Here is a 17,117-nt window from a genome sequence, read left to right as displayed (position 1 = left end):
CCAAAACACAAACACAAAAAAACACAACCGAAAACACAAACCCAAACACTAACGTAGCAATAGACTCAAACAAAAACGCAGACACAAACGCAAACGTGAAAGCAAACACAATGTGAACACAAACAAAATGGCAAACACTAACCCAATGACAAACGCAAACACAACCACAGACGTAAACGCAAACAAAAACACAAACAAAAACATAAACGCAAACATAATGCAAACAAAAAAGCAAACAAACGTAAGCACAAATATAATCGGAAATATAAACGCAATTACAAAAGCAAACAAAACGCTACACAAACGTAAACACAAACACAAAAAACACAAACATAACAAAAACTAAAACACAAGGACAAAGCGAATATAAAAAAAAAAATTAGCATCACCATCACCATCACCACCACCATCACCCACACCATCACCATCACCATCACCATCACTATCACCATCAACATCACCATAACCGTCACCGTCACCGTCACCGTCACCATAAACATAAACATGAACATAAACATAAACATAAAAATAAACATAAACATAAACATAAACATAAACATAAACATGAACATGAACATGAACATGAACATGAACATAAACATAAACATAAACATAAACATAAACATAAACATAAACATAAACATAAACATAAACATAAACATAAACATAAACATAAACATAAACATAAACATAAACATAAACATAAACATAAACATAAACATAAACATAAACATAAACATAAACATAAACATAAACATAAACATAAACATAAACATAAACATAAACATAAACATAAACATAAACATAAACATAAACATAAACATAAACATAAACATAAACATAAACATAAACATAAACATAAACATAAACATAAACATAAACATAAACATAAACATAAACATAAACATAAACATAAACATAAACATAAACATAAACATAAACATAAACATAAACATAAACATAAACATAAACATAAACATAAACATAAACATAAACATAAACATAAACATAAACATAAACATAAACATAAACTTAAACTTAAATTTAAACATAAACATAAACATTAAGTTTTTGGTTATCTCTCAAGGAAAGTTTTTTTTATAATATGCATGTCTACGTCGGGTACGTTTGCCACATACAGAAATACTGAGTTCATTTCTTTTTTTTTTATTTTGGATTTAACAGAACCAAACTGCCAAGTCAAGTACATAACTTAATTTTCCAGTTGTAAACTTGTATGTGTACGTACAAATACAAATAAATGAATGTGGTTTTAATGTAATTATAGCCTAGACATAAATTAAAAGAGGTAGCTGCATATTCGAGATTTAAAGTAAATTTGGAAATAATATAATAGTAACAAGCTTAAAGCAGGTAGTTTAAATATAAATATGAATGCTATTTTAAATTGCTACCTTCAACGTTGACAAATGGCACTCGGGCGGTTGTTTCCTTCAAGAGCTATCGCTGGAATGTGTTTGGAATTTTCATGTTGACTTATTCTCCCAAGTGTAACTCGCTAAATCAAATCGGGATATCCCGCAGTTTGGTTTTACTTTAGGTTTTGTTTTATCAGGTTTTGTTACATAATCAGGAATATTTATATTCAAATGTATTATCTCACTTTAATATTTATTGGACACCTTTACTAATATTTAGGAAGAGACCCGTACTTTTCTTTATGGTAATTAAAATAGTAGTGTATAATTTATTTTTCTACTAATTAGTACATTATTACATACAAGTTTGTTATTAAAACGATTTTTATTAAAAAATATTTTAGTGCTTTACATGTTTTAATTACACTAGAGAGTCATGACTAAAAACCATTGCGCGTCTATTGAACGTGATGACGCGTGTCTTATAGCGCGGAATTGTTTGATGAGACCGCCTACTAATTTGGACAAAATTTTAATTAATTCAACCAATCAAGTCAAATTTAATGTCATGCTGCATTGTCTTCATGTCTTGACCCAAGTATCAACTACGAACCGTCTCTGTAAGTTAGAAATGCCTACAGAATGACGACAAACTGACGACTGGCGACAGATTGACGAGGAAGTGATTATGTAATAAAAAGCTTGTAAAAACAACGAATTTAATTCAAAAATTGATTTTTATTATATTACCAGATAAAACCATGGTATATAATTAAGCGATACGTAGATTTTGTGAAGAAATGCTGGAACACATTAATCTCCAGTCTAATCAATAAACCTGATATAACTTTAGAGTTTTTACTTCAGCACTAAAACTGCAAAGTTTAGACTGACTAAGTTTGCCTTGAGACAGTTTTAAATTCTGTCCATTACACTCGAAATTTTTAAACTGAAAACTAAGCTTCATCAAACATATTTTTTGTGTAAGTAGATTGATTTTCTAAGCATGGTCAGCTAAAATCAGAGGTATTTGACGCTAAATACAAGTATACATATATAAATAAATAAATTTATAAATAAATGAATAAATAAATGAATATATATATATATATATATATATATATATATATATATATATATATATATATATATATATAGGGGGCGAGGGGAAATAGACTGTAGCATCATGAGACAAACGTTTACAAAATTTCCGTGCATCTTTCAAACCACACAACACAACACAATCACGCCATTTTAAATCTTGATTGCTTCCGTTGACCGTTTTCTCTCTCTCTCACTCTATTTCTTTAGGCCTATGCTAGACGGAATAAGATACGCATGCGATACGCATGCGCAATGGAGAGAAACAATGAATTGCTTTAGCTGCGATGTTATCGATGGTTATGCCCAAGTAGCGAGCAGACGGAGAAATATAATTATCAATGATTTATTGTTGGTATTTCATTCAATCTCTTGCGTTAAATGAAAGACCAGAGCGTTAGATGTCCTCTTTAATGACGGGGGAAAATGGAAGTTAATGCTCGTTTCATTCCACTGGCTATCTTTAAGTGTTGGACACTTTCGCCACGTTTACACGTACAAAATGTTTGACAACTCCCTAGCCAATACTGTAAAACAGCAGCATAAAGACTAATTGGACACAATAGGGTTAACTGCATCTCGATCTCGATCATCTGTTGCAATTTTGCAAACGGCTTGCGAGCAAACGTCCATTCGGACAAATGTCAGTCGGGCATTTTTGTTACTTTTTCTAGTGCTTAGCATATTTACAAATTCTGTTTTCAAAAAAGTTGAGCTGCATTATTAAACAACTTTCATTTATTGCTTACAAGTTTAGTTACAACACCTCTAATCATCCCCACCCCCAACCTGTTTTTATTCTACATTTCTTCGCATTGGTCTTTTGGTTTAGACGGATAACCTAAAATAAACCACACTTTATTCTTGAATCTTACTAAACGTTCTACGAATCCAGGTTTAGGTTCAGGTTCCTTGTTCTTGAGGAAATTGAATGCTAGGATGTCACGATTGATTTCGTCAAGCAACTGGATTGATGCACGCAGAACTTGTACCAAGGTCGGCTTCCTTGTTATTATATCCAAGAGGAAATCAATCTTGGTTAAAAGTCGATTTTTTAGCCCCTCTAGCAAATACAGACGCCGAGGGTCGTCCGCTGAAATGTTTTTAAACTCGTTACAAATTTTTGTCACGGTCTCTTCCAGTCCCCAACGTAAATTGTGTTTCGAATATGTTTTTCTGATTTCATTGACTTCTTCGGCCAATCTTCTGATTTGATTCTTCATCCTTTCCTTGTCTTCTGGAATGTTTTCAAACAAAACAAATCTCCATCCACAATCCTTTAGCACTAATCTGAAAGTGAGACTAAACCATGAGTCCCAATAATCAATAAAAGCACGTTCGCTTTCTTCACCACGCAACCATTTCATATAATGTGTAACTACAAGAATTGTATTTTCCCTCATTACTTTGTCCCAAAACATCCTTTTTAAAATTTCAACGTTTCTTTTATCTTCTTCCCTAGAAAGTTCAAGAAACGGTATGACGTACAAGATAGCATCATAGTATTTAGAACTTGTTGATGAGTTTTTGAATAAAATCTCCTTCAAACTGTTCTGCTCGAGCTTGGCGACACTAACACTCGGCGTATCGACAACTGTGAACTTGTATCCGTCGTTGTCTGCTGACGCGATCTGGGGTTGTTTGGTTGTCGGTGCAGAGCTAGAGGCTGTTTCAAAGACGTTCTTGCCCAGTATAGAGTTCCCTGTGGAACTTTTGCCAGCACCTGTCGCACCAACCAGCAACAGGTTCATCTCGGTTTTATAACACGGACTGCTACCTGAGAGACCAATTGAAAAAATACAAATTCTTTCAAATTAATCAACGCATTCAATGTGCAGTCATTCTGTCCGTCCGTCTGTCATTTCTTCTTTCCATCTGTCCGTCTGTCTGTCTGTCTGCCTGTCCATCTATCCGTCTGTGAACCCGTCCGTCTACTAACCTTTCCATCTGTCCGTTCATCCGTCCAACTGTCTGTCCATCTGTCGGTCTGTTGGTCTGTCTGTCTGTTCGTCTGCCTGCCCGTCTATTCATCTTTCCATCTACTTATCAATATTGGGATTAATTAATCTAATATTTGAAAAAAACACCGTTACTTTTTGAATAGGTATACATACTTTCCCCTATAAAGGAGTTAGCACCGCATGCAAATGTCAAACTGATTGCTGTGAATAGAATGTTCAAGTCATTATATTTCTTGTGATAAACACTGTAGGGTTTATTCTATTAAAAAAAAAGAAATGATAAAATACTTTTAAACACTGTAGTGTAACTGATTTTAAAACAACATCATTGGACATAATGTATGGGGTGTTGACAGATGCATCTGACACTTTAGATGCCATGTTATCCAAATTTTAACCTCATTTCGGAGGTCGGCATGGTCGGGTGGGTAAAACTCATGTTTGCTGAAACGAAAAGTCCCGAGTTCGGACCTTCATCTAGCTGTGCAATTTCAAAAGCAAATAACAGCCTTGTAGTTTGTTCTTGGTTGGACAAAGACTACTGAGAAAGTAATTCCAAGCCTCTCGCCATTAAATCCAGGGGGCAATTATACAATTTTCTATCATTTTATAGAACAAGTATTATACTAACATCGAAGTAGCGCACACAATCTTATTTACAGCCTGTAAAATCTAGAAATGCGCAAAATATTTAACTTTTTATTAGCTATTTTTTTTCCGTCGAATTTCGGCCCAAATATTTTGTGGAGCTAAAGGGTTTTAGAGGTGGTGTTGTGGGTGGGGATTCATCAAGAAAAGACAGCACCAATTGTCCATTCACCCATTTGATCGATCTCCCTATTTTTCATAAAAATTAAGAAACTGCTTACAGAAAATATTTTTTAAATTACTAACAAATGTAATTTTTAAAAAAAATAATTTTATACTTCCATTTAAAAGATATTAATACACGGCCTGTTTCCATTCCTCTGTGTGATCGTTTATATATATATATATATATATATATATATATATATATATATATATATATATATATATATATATATATATATATATATATATATATATATATATATATATATATATATATTAATATATATATATATATATCACCATATATATCACCATATATATCACCATATATATCACCATATATATTACCATATATATAATACTAAAATACTTCAATATAAGCAAGGGCTATATAAATTTATGTGTACGCCATAATTCATAAATTATCCACACACAACCGATTGTAAAATTTAGCAAACATGCACAATTTTAACCCCCGCCCCACCCCCCCCCCCCCCCCCCCCCACACTATTATCTTTACAATCTTTTGTTTAAAAATGTAGAAATTCATTTGGACAGAAACTTACCCGTTTATGATGTTTTGATAAATGTAAATCACTAATGCACTGGGAACTAAACACCTTTTTTTAGCCCTGGTATTTAATTGTTTATCTCATCTCGCGGTTTCTGTCTGTCTCATTAGTGGCGATGATTACAATTAACTTGCTTACACCACCTGAAAACCTCCAGCTGTGTGTGATAAAACTTACCAACTAGTACAAGCAATGGTATCATAGACATCTTGGCAGCTTGCGTGCTATATCAATAGTCAGCATCATTTACAAAATACAACTGGAGAGATTAACATTAGTAAACAAATTATGTCGATATTAGAATTAATTTAAAAAAAAACACATAAAAAACAATGCAATACAACTGTTGGGAAGTCAAAATAATGTATGTTGAGTTTTGTCGATATTGTTGAATTCAGTCGATATTAGAATTAATTTAAAAAAAAACAATACAATCCAACTGATTAATAGCCTTAATAATGTATGTTTTGTTAAATATTTAAACCTACGATTATTGGTTATGTGTGTATATTTGAGAACAAAATTAGTATTTTTAGCATCCCATATAACATTATATATCATATCTTAAATGCTTATTCTCTCATGGTATATAACTCTAGATTATCTCATCATTGACTGAAAGCTAGATTATATTATACTGATTTATCAAAACACTGCTACATTAATTAAAAGTTATATAGTTAAATAGGTAATATAGTAGTAAGATCTACTTTAAAAAACATACATAATTATACATTTATAAATTGGGGGGAGGGGGCAGAATCACATATCAAACAAATACCACAGTAATTAGATGCAAGTCCTGATTGATTCACACTACGAACTTATTTGAAAATTTTGGGATAACAGACCCTAAAATTTTGTCGATGCAAGGCGTGATTGTTCCACACTACGAACTTATGCTAGAATAATAAAAAAAAACTGACGGTTGATAGATTCGAACTACGACCCAAAACTTTTGTCGATGTGAGGGTTGATTGATTCACACTATTAACAACTATTAAAATTTGCCGATGTCACATTACGAACATCTGCTATATATATATAATGTTAAGTTAAGGTTACATTCATATTATATACCTCTTTAAATGTTGGTTGATGTGATTGTTCATTGCTTCACTCTGCGAACCTCTACTAAAGTTGGTAAATGCAAGAGGTAATTGCTTCACACTACGAACAACTACTAAAGTTTCAAATGCAAGAATTGATTGATTCACGCAACGAAACTCTACTTGAGTTGGTAAATGCAAATGATGATTGTTTCACACAACGTTTCTCTCCTAAAGTTGGTAAATCCAAGAGGTGATTGTTTCACAAAACAAACCTCTACTAAAGCTGGAAGATGCAAGCAGTGATTGCTTTACACTAAAAATCTTTACTACAGTTATAAAATGTTACCAATGAATGACTCGCACTATACTGTGACTATACCGTGCCTGTCAGTAATTTTGTAAAGTCTTTGATTACATTTAAGAAATTAATTAAAAATCTAATTTTGACAAATTTTATACTAGATCTAGAATCTAGATCTACATTGCAAATTCAGTAGACCTCGACCTATTCAACAAGTTCAAACCTAACTGATTGGGAAGAAGCTGTTGAACCCAAATTAGATCTAAAATCTAGATCAAGATCTAAATCTATCTATGTCTAGAATATCTGAATCAAGTTAAAAAGCATGTTATTAATATCAGAAGTACTATGAATTTAGCTGGCAAGAAGAAATTGTTTATATTTTTAAACAACCTTTATCGTGTTGTTTTAAAAATTCCATCGCGTTCAATAAGGCTTGAAAAAAAACGACATAAATTCGGAAAATTCCGTTTATCAGCATTTTTAGCGCATTTTGTACATTTCATTTTTAACCAAAAATACCAATAAACTGTTACATGTTAATTATACTTTCTACGCTTCTAAACTTCTAATGCCTCGATACTTATTAAAAGTTTGAAAAGTCGTTGTAACGTAATGGAATTGAATTTTTAAAATTGTAGTTTTTTATTTTATTTCATGATTAGCTAAGACAGAAGTCATACGTTTACATCATTCATAGTTGGATTTACTGAAATGAAAAACAGAAACATAATCCCGTCTTTTATAATTGATCGAAAATGTATTTAGATATATTGCATTGAAGTAAGCACCACACATGTTAAATAAATAAATATTGAATACGCAGGTTTTGACGAATTTTCGGTGATAAAAATTTATAATCGAATATTTTAAAATAAAACTAGGTGTAATATTAACAGTTGACCAAGGACCAACAGATTTGACGCTAAAACATACACTGATAATATTAAGTGTGTAACGAAAATGAATTTAGTAGAATCTCTACATAAACCAGAGAAAAACTGTGGCTACCTGAAGATTTGGTCACGTCCGTATTTAATCAAATTAAAATAGATTTGTACAAGTCTCAAATCTCTATTTTATCAGATAAAAATAGATTTGGTAAGATACCTTTGCAAATATATATATATATATATATATATATATATATATATATATATATATATATATATATATATACATAATGCATATTTAATACGTTATTTCTGTAATAATTTAAAGAAAATGATGTCGCTGTAAAATTTTTTCATACAGAAGAAGGTGCTGCTATCGATATTTGGACAAATAAAATAAATAACCCATTTGATTAAAAAATTAATCTTTTATTGCATTATTAGCTACATGATACAAGATTAAGCGATACGTAGATTTTGTGAAGAAAAGCTGGAACTGGAACACACTAATGTCCTTTCTAATCAATGAAGCCTGTTATTATTTTAGATGTTTTTACTTTAGCACTAAAACTGTAAATTTAAGACTGGATAGATTTTTCCTGAGACAATTTTACATGCTGAACGTCCCAATAGAACTTTTCAACTGAAAACTCAGTGTCATTAAAAATTGTTTTCTTTTTAGATAGGGATTTTCTAAGCACGATCAGCTAAAATATATTTGATAATTGCCTTGCGAAAATCAGAGGTATTTGACGCTAAATGCGAGCAATAATTATTGTCCTTAGGAATTATATAATTATAAATACATGTGTATATTTATTGTTGTTGGGGATAGGGGGGAATGACTGTAGCACCATGAGACGAGCGTGATGAAGATGATGATACTAACAACGTATACAATATTTCCGTGTATCTTTTAACCCACACAACACAACACAATCACGCCATTTAAAATCTTGATTGTTTCCGTTGGCCGTTTTCTCTCTCTTTTTCTCCAAGCCCGAGTTAGTGATCGCTCTAGCCCAGTAGCAAACAGACGGAGAAATGTAACTATCAATGATTTATTGTTGGTATTTTCCTCCATCTCTTGTGTTAAATGAAAGACCAGAGCGTTAGATGTCCTCTTTAATGACGGGGAGGATGGAAAATAATGCTCGTTTGATTACACTGGCTATCTTTAAGTGTTGGACACATTCGCCACGTTTACACGTACAAAATATTTTGACAAGCCAATACTGTAACCCAGTCGCATAAAGACATATAGGACACAATAGGGCTAACTGCATCTCGATAATCTGTTGCAATTTGGCAAACGGCTTGCGAGCAAACGACCATTCGGACAAATGTCAGTCGGGCATTTTTGTTATTTTTTCAAGTGCTTAGCATATTTACAAATTCTGTTTTCAAAAAAGTTGAGCTGCATTATTAAACAACTTTCATTTATTGCTTACAAGTTTAGTTACAACACTTCTAATCATCCCCACCCCCAACCTGTTTTTATTCTACATTTCTTCGCATTGGTCTTTTGGTTTGGACGGATAACCTAAAATAAACCACACTTTATTCTTGAATCTTACTAAACGTTCTATGAATCCAGGTTTAGGTTCAGGTCCCTTGTTCTTGTGGAAATTGAATGCAAGAATGTCACGATTGATTTCGTCAAGCAACTGGATTGATGCACGCAGAACTTGTACCAATGTCGGCTTCCTTGTTATTATATCCAAGAGAAAATCAATCTTGGTTAAAAGTCGATTTTTTAGCCCCTCTAGCAAATACAAACGCCGAGGGTCGCCCGCTGAAATGTTTTTAAACTCGTTACAAATTTTTGTCACGGTCTCTTCCAGTCCCCAACGTAAATTGTGTTTCGAATATGTTTTTCTGATTTCATTGACTTCTTCGGCCAATCTTCTGATTTGATTCTTTATCGTTTCGTTGTTTTTAGGCTTGTTGTCAAACAAAATAAATCTCCGCCCACAATCCTTTAGCACGTATTTGAAAGTGTAATAAAAAAAAAAGTCCCAACGATCGATAAGAGAACGTTCGCTTTCATCACCATGCAACCATTTCAAATGATGTGTGGCTACAAGAATTGTATTTTCCCTCATTACTTTGTCTCCAAACATCCTTTTTAACATTTCAACGTTTTTTTTATCCTCTACCGAATTAAAATTATTAAACCTTATGACGTACAAGATAGCATCATAGTATTTAGAACTTGTTGATGAGTTTTTTAATAAAATCTCCCTCAAACTGTTCTGCTCGAGTACGGCGCCGTAATCACTCGGTGTATCGACAACAGTGAACTTGTATCCGTCGTTCTCCGCGGACGCGATCTGGAGTTGTTTGGTTGTCTGTGCAGAGTTAGAGGCTGTTTCAAAGACGTTCTTGCCCAGTATAGAGTTCCCCGTGGAACTTTTGCCAGCACCAGTCGCACCAACCAGCAACAGGTTCATCTCGGTTTTATAACACGGGCTGTTACCTGAGACACCAATTCAAACAATACAAATTCTTTCAAATTAATCAACGAATTCAATGTGCATTCATTATGTCCGTCCGTCTGTTTGTCCGTCTGTCTGTCTGTCTGTCTGTCCGTCCGTCAGTCCGTACGTACGTTCGTCTGTCTTTCCGTCTTTCTTTCTGTCTGTTCGTCCATCTGTCTGTCCGTCCGTTAGTCCATCCGTCCGTCCGTCTGTCTGTCTGTCCGTCCGTCCGTCTGTCTGTTCGTCCATATGTCTGTCCGTCCGTCCGTCCGTCCGTACGTCAGCCCGTCCGTCCGTCCGTTCGTCCGTCCGTCCGGCCGTCCGTCGGTCCGTCCGTCCGTCCGTTTGTCGGTCCGTCTGTCTGTCTGTCTGTCTGTCTGTCCGTCCGTCCGTCCGTCCGTCCGTCCGTCCGTCTGTCTGTCTGTCTGTCTGTCTGTCTGTCTGTCTGTCTGTCGGTCCGTCCGTTCGTCCGTCCGTCCGTCCGTCCGTCTGTCTGTCTGTCTGTCTGTCTGTCTGTCTGTCTGTCTGTCTGTCTGTCTGTCTGTCTGTCTGTCTGTCTGTCTGTCTGTCTGTCTGTCTGTCTGTCTGTCTGTCTGTCTGTCTGTCTGTCTGTCTGTCTGTCTGTCTGTCTGTCTGTCTGTCTGTCTGTCTGTCTGTCTGTCTGTCTGTCTGTCTGTCTGTCTGTCTGTCTGTCTGTCTGTCTGTCTGTCTGTCTGTCTGTCTGTCTGTCTGTCTGTCTGTCTGTCTGTCTGTCTGTCTGTCTGTCTGTCTGTCTGTCTGTCTGTCTGTCTGTCTGTCTGTCTGTCTGTCTGTCTGTCTGTCTGTCTGTCTGTCTGTCTGTCTGTCTGTCTGTCTGTCTGACTGTCAGCCTGGCCGTCTGTTGGTCTTACCGTCTGTCCATCTATCCGTCTGTCCTTCCGTCCGTTTGCTAATCTATCTATTTATCCGTCCGTCCATCAGTCTGTCTGTCATTCTGTCCGTCTATCCGTCTCTTCGTCCCTTTGTCCGTCCGTCTGCCAATCGGCCTATCTGTTCATCAGTCCGTCTGTTTGCCCGACTGTCCGTCTGTCCGACTGTCCGACTGTCTGCCCATCTATCCGTCTATCTATCTTTCTGTCCGTCTGTCCGTCTTTCCATCTACTAATCAATATTGGGATTAATTATTCTAATATTAAAATAAAAACACCGTTACTTTTTGAATAGGTATACATATTTTCCCCTGTAAAAGAGTTAGCACCGCATGCAAATGTCAAACAGATTGCTGTGAATGAAATGTTCAAGTCATCTATATACTACTAAAAGTCAACTTTGTTTACATGTTTGAATATTTATTTGTTTGCCTGATCGAAAATTGTGATATGTTCGACTCTATCTGGAAAGCTGTAAAATGGTATGCAGGTAGAGAATAATTTTTTAATGCAGACAGACTGTTGATCACAAATTTATTTAAAGACGTTAATTAATTTATTGATTTATTCCTATGCAGAATAACCCATTTTTTTTTAAAATATTTGAAAAGCCACTAGACTCGGCGGGACCGTGACGTCACAGGTTTTTGTTTACTCTTTAGTACAATAAAATGGCGGCGTCTATTGAAGAAAATTGTGTTCCCATTCAAAAGTTTAACGCGTTCTAAATCTAATTTTCTGTCGGTCATAACTTTAACAATACGTCCGTTTGCTGTATTTATTACGTTCCAACACTTATATCAATTTTCAACTGTCTTTTTCATTTAGTTTTACGATAAATTTCTCTAGATCTAAAGATCAGCTATCGAAGGAAATGTATGAATCTAGCCTAGAACTAGATCTAGATCTAGCCTAGATGTAGGTCACTAATCACTAGATTCAATGTAAATTCTACATCTAGAATCTATTTCAGGCCTTAATTATTTTATATAAATCTTTGTTTGGCTTATTTAAGATAAAATTTAATTTGAAAGTTAGTACTACTAGACTTATTTTTAGATCTAGATTTAGAATCTATACGCGTAAATCAAGTTGCATAAGGAGACACATAGTATAGTATAAAAATTCACTTGTGACGTCACGAGTAAATAGCTAAAATGGTAGCGTAGTCAGCTCTCATGCAGGAGGCACGGGTTCTAGACCAATATGTAAATGAAATTTTTTTTTTCAATTTTTTTTTTTAGATGTGAATGATAACGTTGCCTATCTGAACTTGGCAAGATACAGGGCAGGTGAAGTAGAGTTCATCTGTTTCTTTGTCCTAAGCATATGAAAGGATAGTGTGGTCAGATACATGCTCGACTGGAATTGTTTTTTAAACGATAAAAACATGTTGTCTGAGACTTGGCAGGACACTGGGCAGGTGAAGTAGAGTTGAGTAGGTCACCTGTGACGTCAGTTTATGAAGGGATAGTCCGAAATCGGTGTTTTCGGTGTTTTTAAAAGATAAAAAACATATATTTGAATGTGGGGTCTGTTTTTTGTGACGATAAGTGACACTGCAGTAGCGTACCGAGGAGGGGGGGGGGGGGCGGTAGGGGAGGGGAGGCGGGGGGTGGGGAGGGGAGGCGGAGGGGGGGGGGAAGGAGGGGTGGGGAGGTGGAGGGGGGAAGGGGGGGGACATATGTTGGGGCGCCAAAATGGTTTGGAAAAATAAATTGATAGGTTGAGGGGGGTTCAAATCGAAAGTTTGAGTGGGGGGGGGTGCACATCAAAAGTTTGAGGGGGGGGGGGGTTCAAATCGAAAACTTTGTCCCCGGGCGCCGGGAAGGGTCGCTATGCCTCTGAGTGACAGACGTGATGTTTTTTGATGGATGACCCCCGAAACCCACAGTTATCCAACGGATGACGGGTATTCTAGTTATATTTATCATTATAAACACTGTAGGGTTTATTCTATTAAAAATGTAATGATAAAATACTTTTTAAAAAAAAAGAGTAGTGTAACTGATTTTAAAACAACATCATTGGATATAAAGTATGGGGTGGTGACAGATGCATCTGACACTTTAAATGCCAAGTTATCCAAATTTTAACCTCATTTCGGAGGTCGGCATGGTCGGGTGGGTAAAACTCATGTTTACTGAACCGAAAAGTCCTGAGTTTGGACCCTGATCTAGCAGTGCAACTTTAATAGCAAACAACAGTCTCGTAGTTTGTTCTTGGTTGGAACAAGACTATGGAGAAAGTAATTCCAGGCCTCTCGCCCTTAAATCCAGGGAGCATATACTATCGTCTATCATTTTATGGAAAAAGTATTATACTGACATCGAAGTAGCGCACACAATCTTATTTACAGACTTGAAAATTTAGAAATGCGCAAAATATTCAACCTTTTATTAGCATTTTTTTTTTGTCGAATTTTGGCCCAAATAATTTGTGGAGCTAAAAGGAGCTAAAGGGTTCTAGAGGTGGTGTTGTACACATGCAATCACTAATGCATTGGTAACTAATCAACAGTTTTTAGCCCTGGTATCTAATTGTTTATCTCATCTCGCGGTTTCTGTCTGTCTCATTAGTGGCGATGATTACAATTAACTTTCTTACACCACCTGAAAACCTCCAGCTGTGTGTGATAAAACTTACCAACTAGTACAAGCAATGGTATAATAGACATCTTGGCAGCTTGCGTGCTTTATCAATAGTCAGCATCATTTACAAAATACAACTGGATAGATTAACATTTGTAAACAAATTATGTCTAAATCTATATTAAAATTAATTTTAAAACAAAAACCTAACGGATTGGGTAGAAGCTGCTGAACCCAAACTAGATATAAAATGTAGATCAAGATCTAGATCTACGTCTATCTAGGTCTAGAAAATATGAATCAAGTTTTAAAAAATGTTATAAATATCATTAGTACTATAAAATTAGATGGGCAGAAGAAATTGTTTATATTTTTAAACGGCCTCTATCGTGTGGATATAAAAATTCCATTGCGTTCAATAAGTCTTGAAAACACGACTTACATTCGGGAAATTCCGTTTATCAGCATTTTTAGCATATTTTGTGAACTGTGATTTTAACAATAAAAACTAATAAACTTTTACCATTTTATGTATATTTTCTACGCTTTTAATCTTCTAATGCCTCAATACTTATTAAAAGTTTCAAAAGTCGTTGCAAAGTAATGGAAATGAATGTTTTAATCTGTAATAAGTAATGGAAGCATTGGCTGATGTTATGATCATAGCCTAAAGCACAACTTTAAATCCTTTGTTCGTTGCGACTTTCTGGTTATTCAAAAATGCAAATCAAACTGGGTGCTTTTTATGAAAGTTAAAAAGATAAACAGTGCCTAATTAAGGAAAGTATTCTGCAAAGATGTCGGATGGATTGAAACTGTCGTTTTTAAACACACACTTTTTAAACATAGTTATCTATTCCTAAGCATTCTCTCCGTCTTGGCTAACTACAGGGAATCACCAAGAATACAATTTTGACTTGAATTTCAAAACACTCCATATGCGTAGTGACTTGAGGACCAGTTTTCATCAGCTAGGTAGGTAACTCATTTCGAAACTGTCATTTATAAATTTAAAAAAAAAGGTTATCTACCTTACCCGAGATTACCAACATTTCGCTGATATTAATTTTGTTTAAACTACTCTCAGCCAACAACGTGACGCCCACTACAAAATATGTGTATTTTATCATACCATCTCTCGATAAATACATAAAGTTGTTTATGATACATTGATGTTCTATTTTTTAAATAAATTAGTATTTGACACACTGTTTTAATACGTTAATCGTCTATAAATAAATCAAGAAAATATCATATTAGCCGCCTAACCATATACGTCATTCTAAAGCTGGGGTCTCCAAGCTACGGCCCGCGTGGTCCTCCCATCCGGCCTGCTGAGATCTTTTTGTCCAAGGAAAAAATGTTTGTTGGAGGTGGCTGAGGAACTTTGCTCAGAACATTCAAAACAATTTGAAAATGTAGTTTTCGGTGCAACTACCGTTGTTCACCGTGTTGCAGACATTGGTGAAAACACTGTGACTCAAATAGCGAAAAATGCAAGCAAGTTTCGCAATTTTTCAATTGCAATGGATGAGTCGCTGGACAGCTGTTCCACCTCTCAACTTCTTGTGTTTATTAGAGGTGTGGATGAAGACATGAACATAACACAAGAGCTGGCTTCCTTACATAGCATGCATGACATTGTTACCGGAGAGGATATATTCAATGAGTTTAAAAAAAAACATTTGCTGATTATAATTGGACTGGACTAACTTCAGTTACCTGACTGTTGATGGAGGAAAGTGGCATAAAAAAAGGCTTGGTTGGACAAGCGGTGCAGATGTGTAATGAGAAAAACATTCTACAACCAATGTTCCTGCACTGTATTATTTATTCACCAGCAAGCTTTGTGTGCTACATATTTGAACATACGCAGTTTAGTGAATCCTGTGTTGAAGATTGTGAATTTATAAGGTCGCATGGACTCTACCATAGATAGTTCAGAGACATGTTGAAAGATACAAACAGAAAATCGCAAGACGAAGTTTTGAGAAAGTTCTGAACAGGGTATTTAAGTTAAGATAGGAAATAGGTGACTTCCTGGAAAACAAAGCAAGCCGCTGCCAATAATGTCTAATGAAAAGTATAGAAATTGGCCTCTGCTGCAAACATAACACGTCATTTAAATTTCCTGAACCTAAAACTACAAGAGAGGGAAATCTAGTTCCTGATCTATACACCCACCTAAAGGCCTTCTGATCCAAACTTGTCATGTTTTCGGGACACGTACAGGCCAACAACTTGACGCAGTTTCAGCAGTGCAAGGTCTTCATAGCTGAAGCAACAGATGTCCCCCAGGTCATTTCCATGCAAGATCATCAAGGACCTCCAGCTGCAGTTTCATTAGCGGTTTGCTGACTTGGATTCAAAGGCAGAAGAAGTGAGACTGTTTCAAAGCCCATTTGAAGCAAATGTGGCCAGTTGCCCGGATGAACTGCAGCTGGAGTTCATTGAATTGCAAGAAAATGACCACCTTAGAGACTAGTTCAAAGAAGGACCAAGGAAGACTCTCCTAAAACTGTTGCATCAAAGTACCTTTCAATTTTTGTAGACATTCCTCGGGGGGGGGGGGGGTTCTACCTGGAAGATTCCTGGAAAAACTCTGGCCCACGAACTTATTTTTGATAGTTAATGCGGCCCTCTGGCTGAAAAGTTTGGCGACCCTTGTTCTAAAGGTTCTTGAAGTTATTGATATATTTGCAACTATCCAATACTCAATACATTTATTTTTCACATCTTTGTTTTTATTTCATGATTAGCTAAGATAGAAGTCATGCGTTTACTTTATTCGCAGTTGGAATTACTAAAATGAAAAACACCAACATAATCCCGTCTTTTATAATTAATCAAAAATGTATTTAGATTTATTGCATTGAAGCAAGCATCAAACATGTAAAATAAATAAATGTTGAATACGCAGGTTTTTGACAAATTTTCGGTGATAAAATTTATAATAGATTATTTTCAAATAAAACTATGTGTAATGTTAACAGTTGACCAAGCACCAACAGATTTGACGCTAAAGGATACTCTGGTAATAGTAAGTGTGTGACAAAAATGAATTTA

General features: G+C 35.2%; 2 protein-coding genes across 2 annotated transcripts; both read right to left on the bottom strand.

The window, feature by feature from the left end:
* Window positions 1-3,280: 3,280 nt before the first annotated feature.
* LOC131953985 (GTPase IMAP family member 8-like) lies at window positions 3,281-4,231 on the bottom strand. Its single transcript, XM_059317440.1, has one exon. It carries the CDS (start codon window positions 4,229-4,231, stop codon window positions 3,281-3,283), a length of 951 nt encoding a protein of 316 aa, XP_059173423.1.
* Window positions 4,232-9,574: 5,343 nt separating this feature from the next.
* On the bottom strand, window positions 9,575-14,462 carry LOC131953984 (GTPase IMAP family member 8-like). The gene is made up of 4 exons (XM_059317439.1): window positions 14,388-14,462; window positions 14,107-14,188; window positions 11,745-11,813; window positions 9,575-10,551 (listed from the first exon to the last, which is right to left on the bottom strand). The coding sequence occupies exons 2-4, from the start codon at window positions 14,135-14,137 to the stop codon at window positions 9,575-9,577; spliced, it is 1,077 nt and encodes a 358-aa protein (XP_059173422.1). The 5' UTR covers window positions 14,138-14,188; window positions 14,388-14,462.
* Between the last annotated feature and the right edge of the window lie 2,655 nt (window positions 14,463-17,117).

This window comes from Physella acuta, unplaced genomic scaffold, assembly GCF_028476545.2.
Source record: "Physella acuta isolate Inbredline_101_S28 unplaced genomic scaffold, ASM2847654v3 ptg000968l, whole genome shotgun sequence".
NCBI classification, from domain to species: Eukaryota; Metazoa; Mollusca; class Gastropoda; family Physidae; genus Physella; species Physella acuta.
This window is presented reverse-complemented; position numbering and strand designations above follow the sequence as displayed.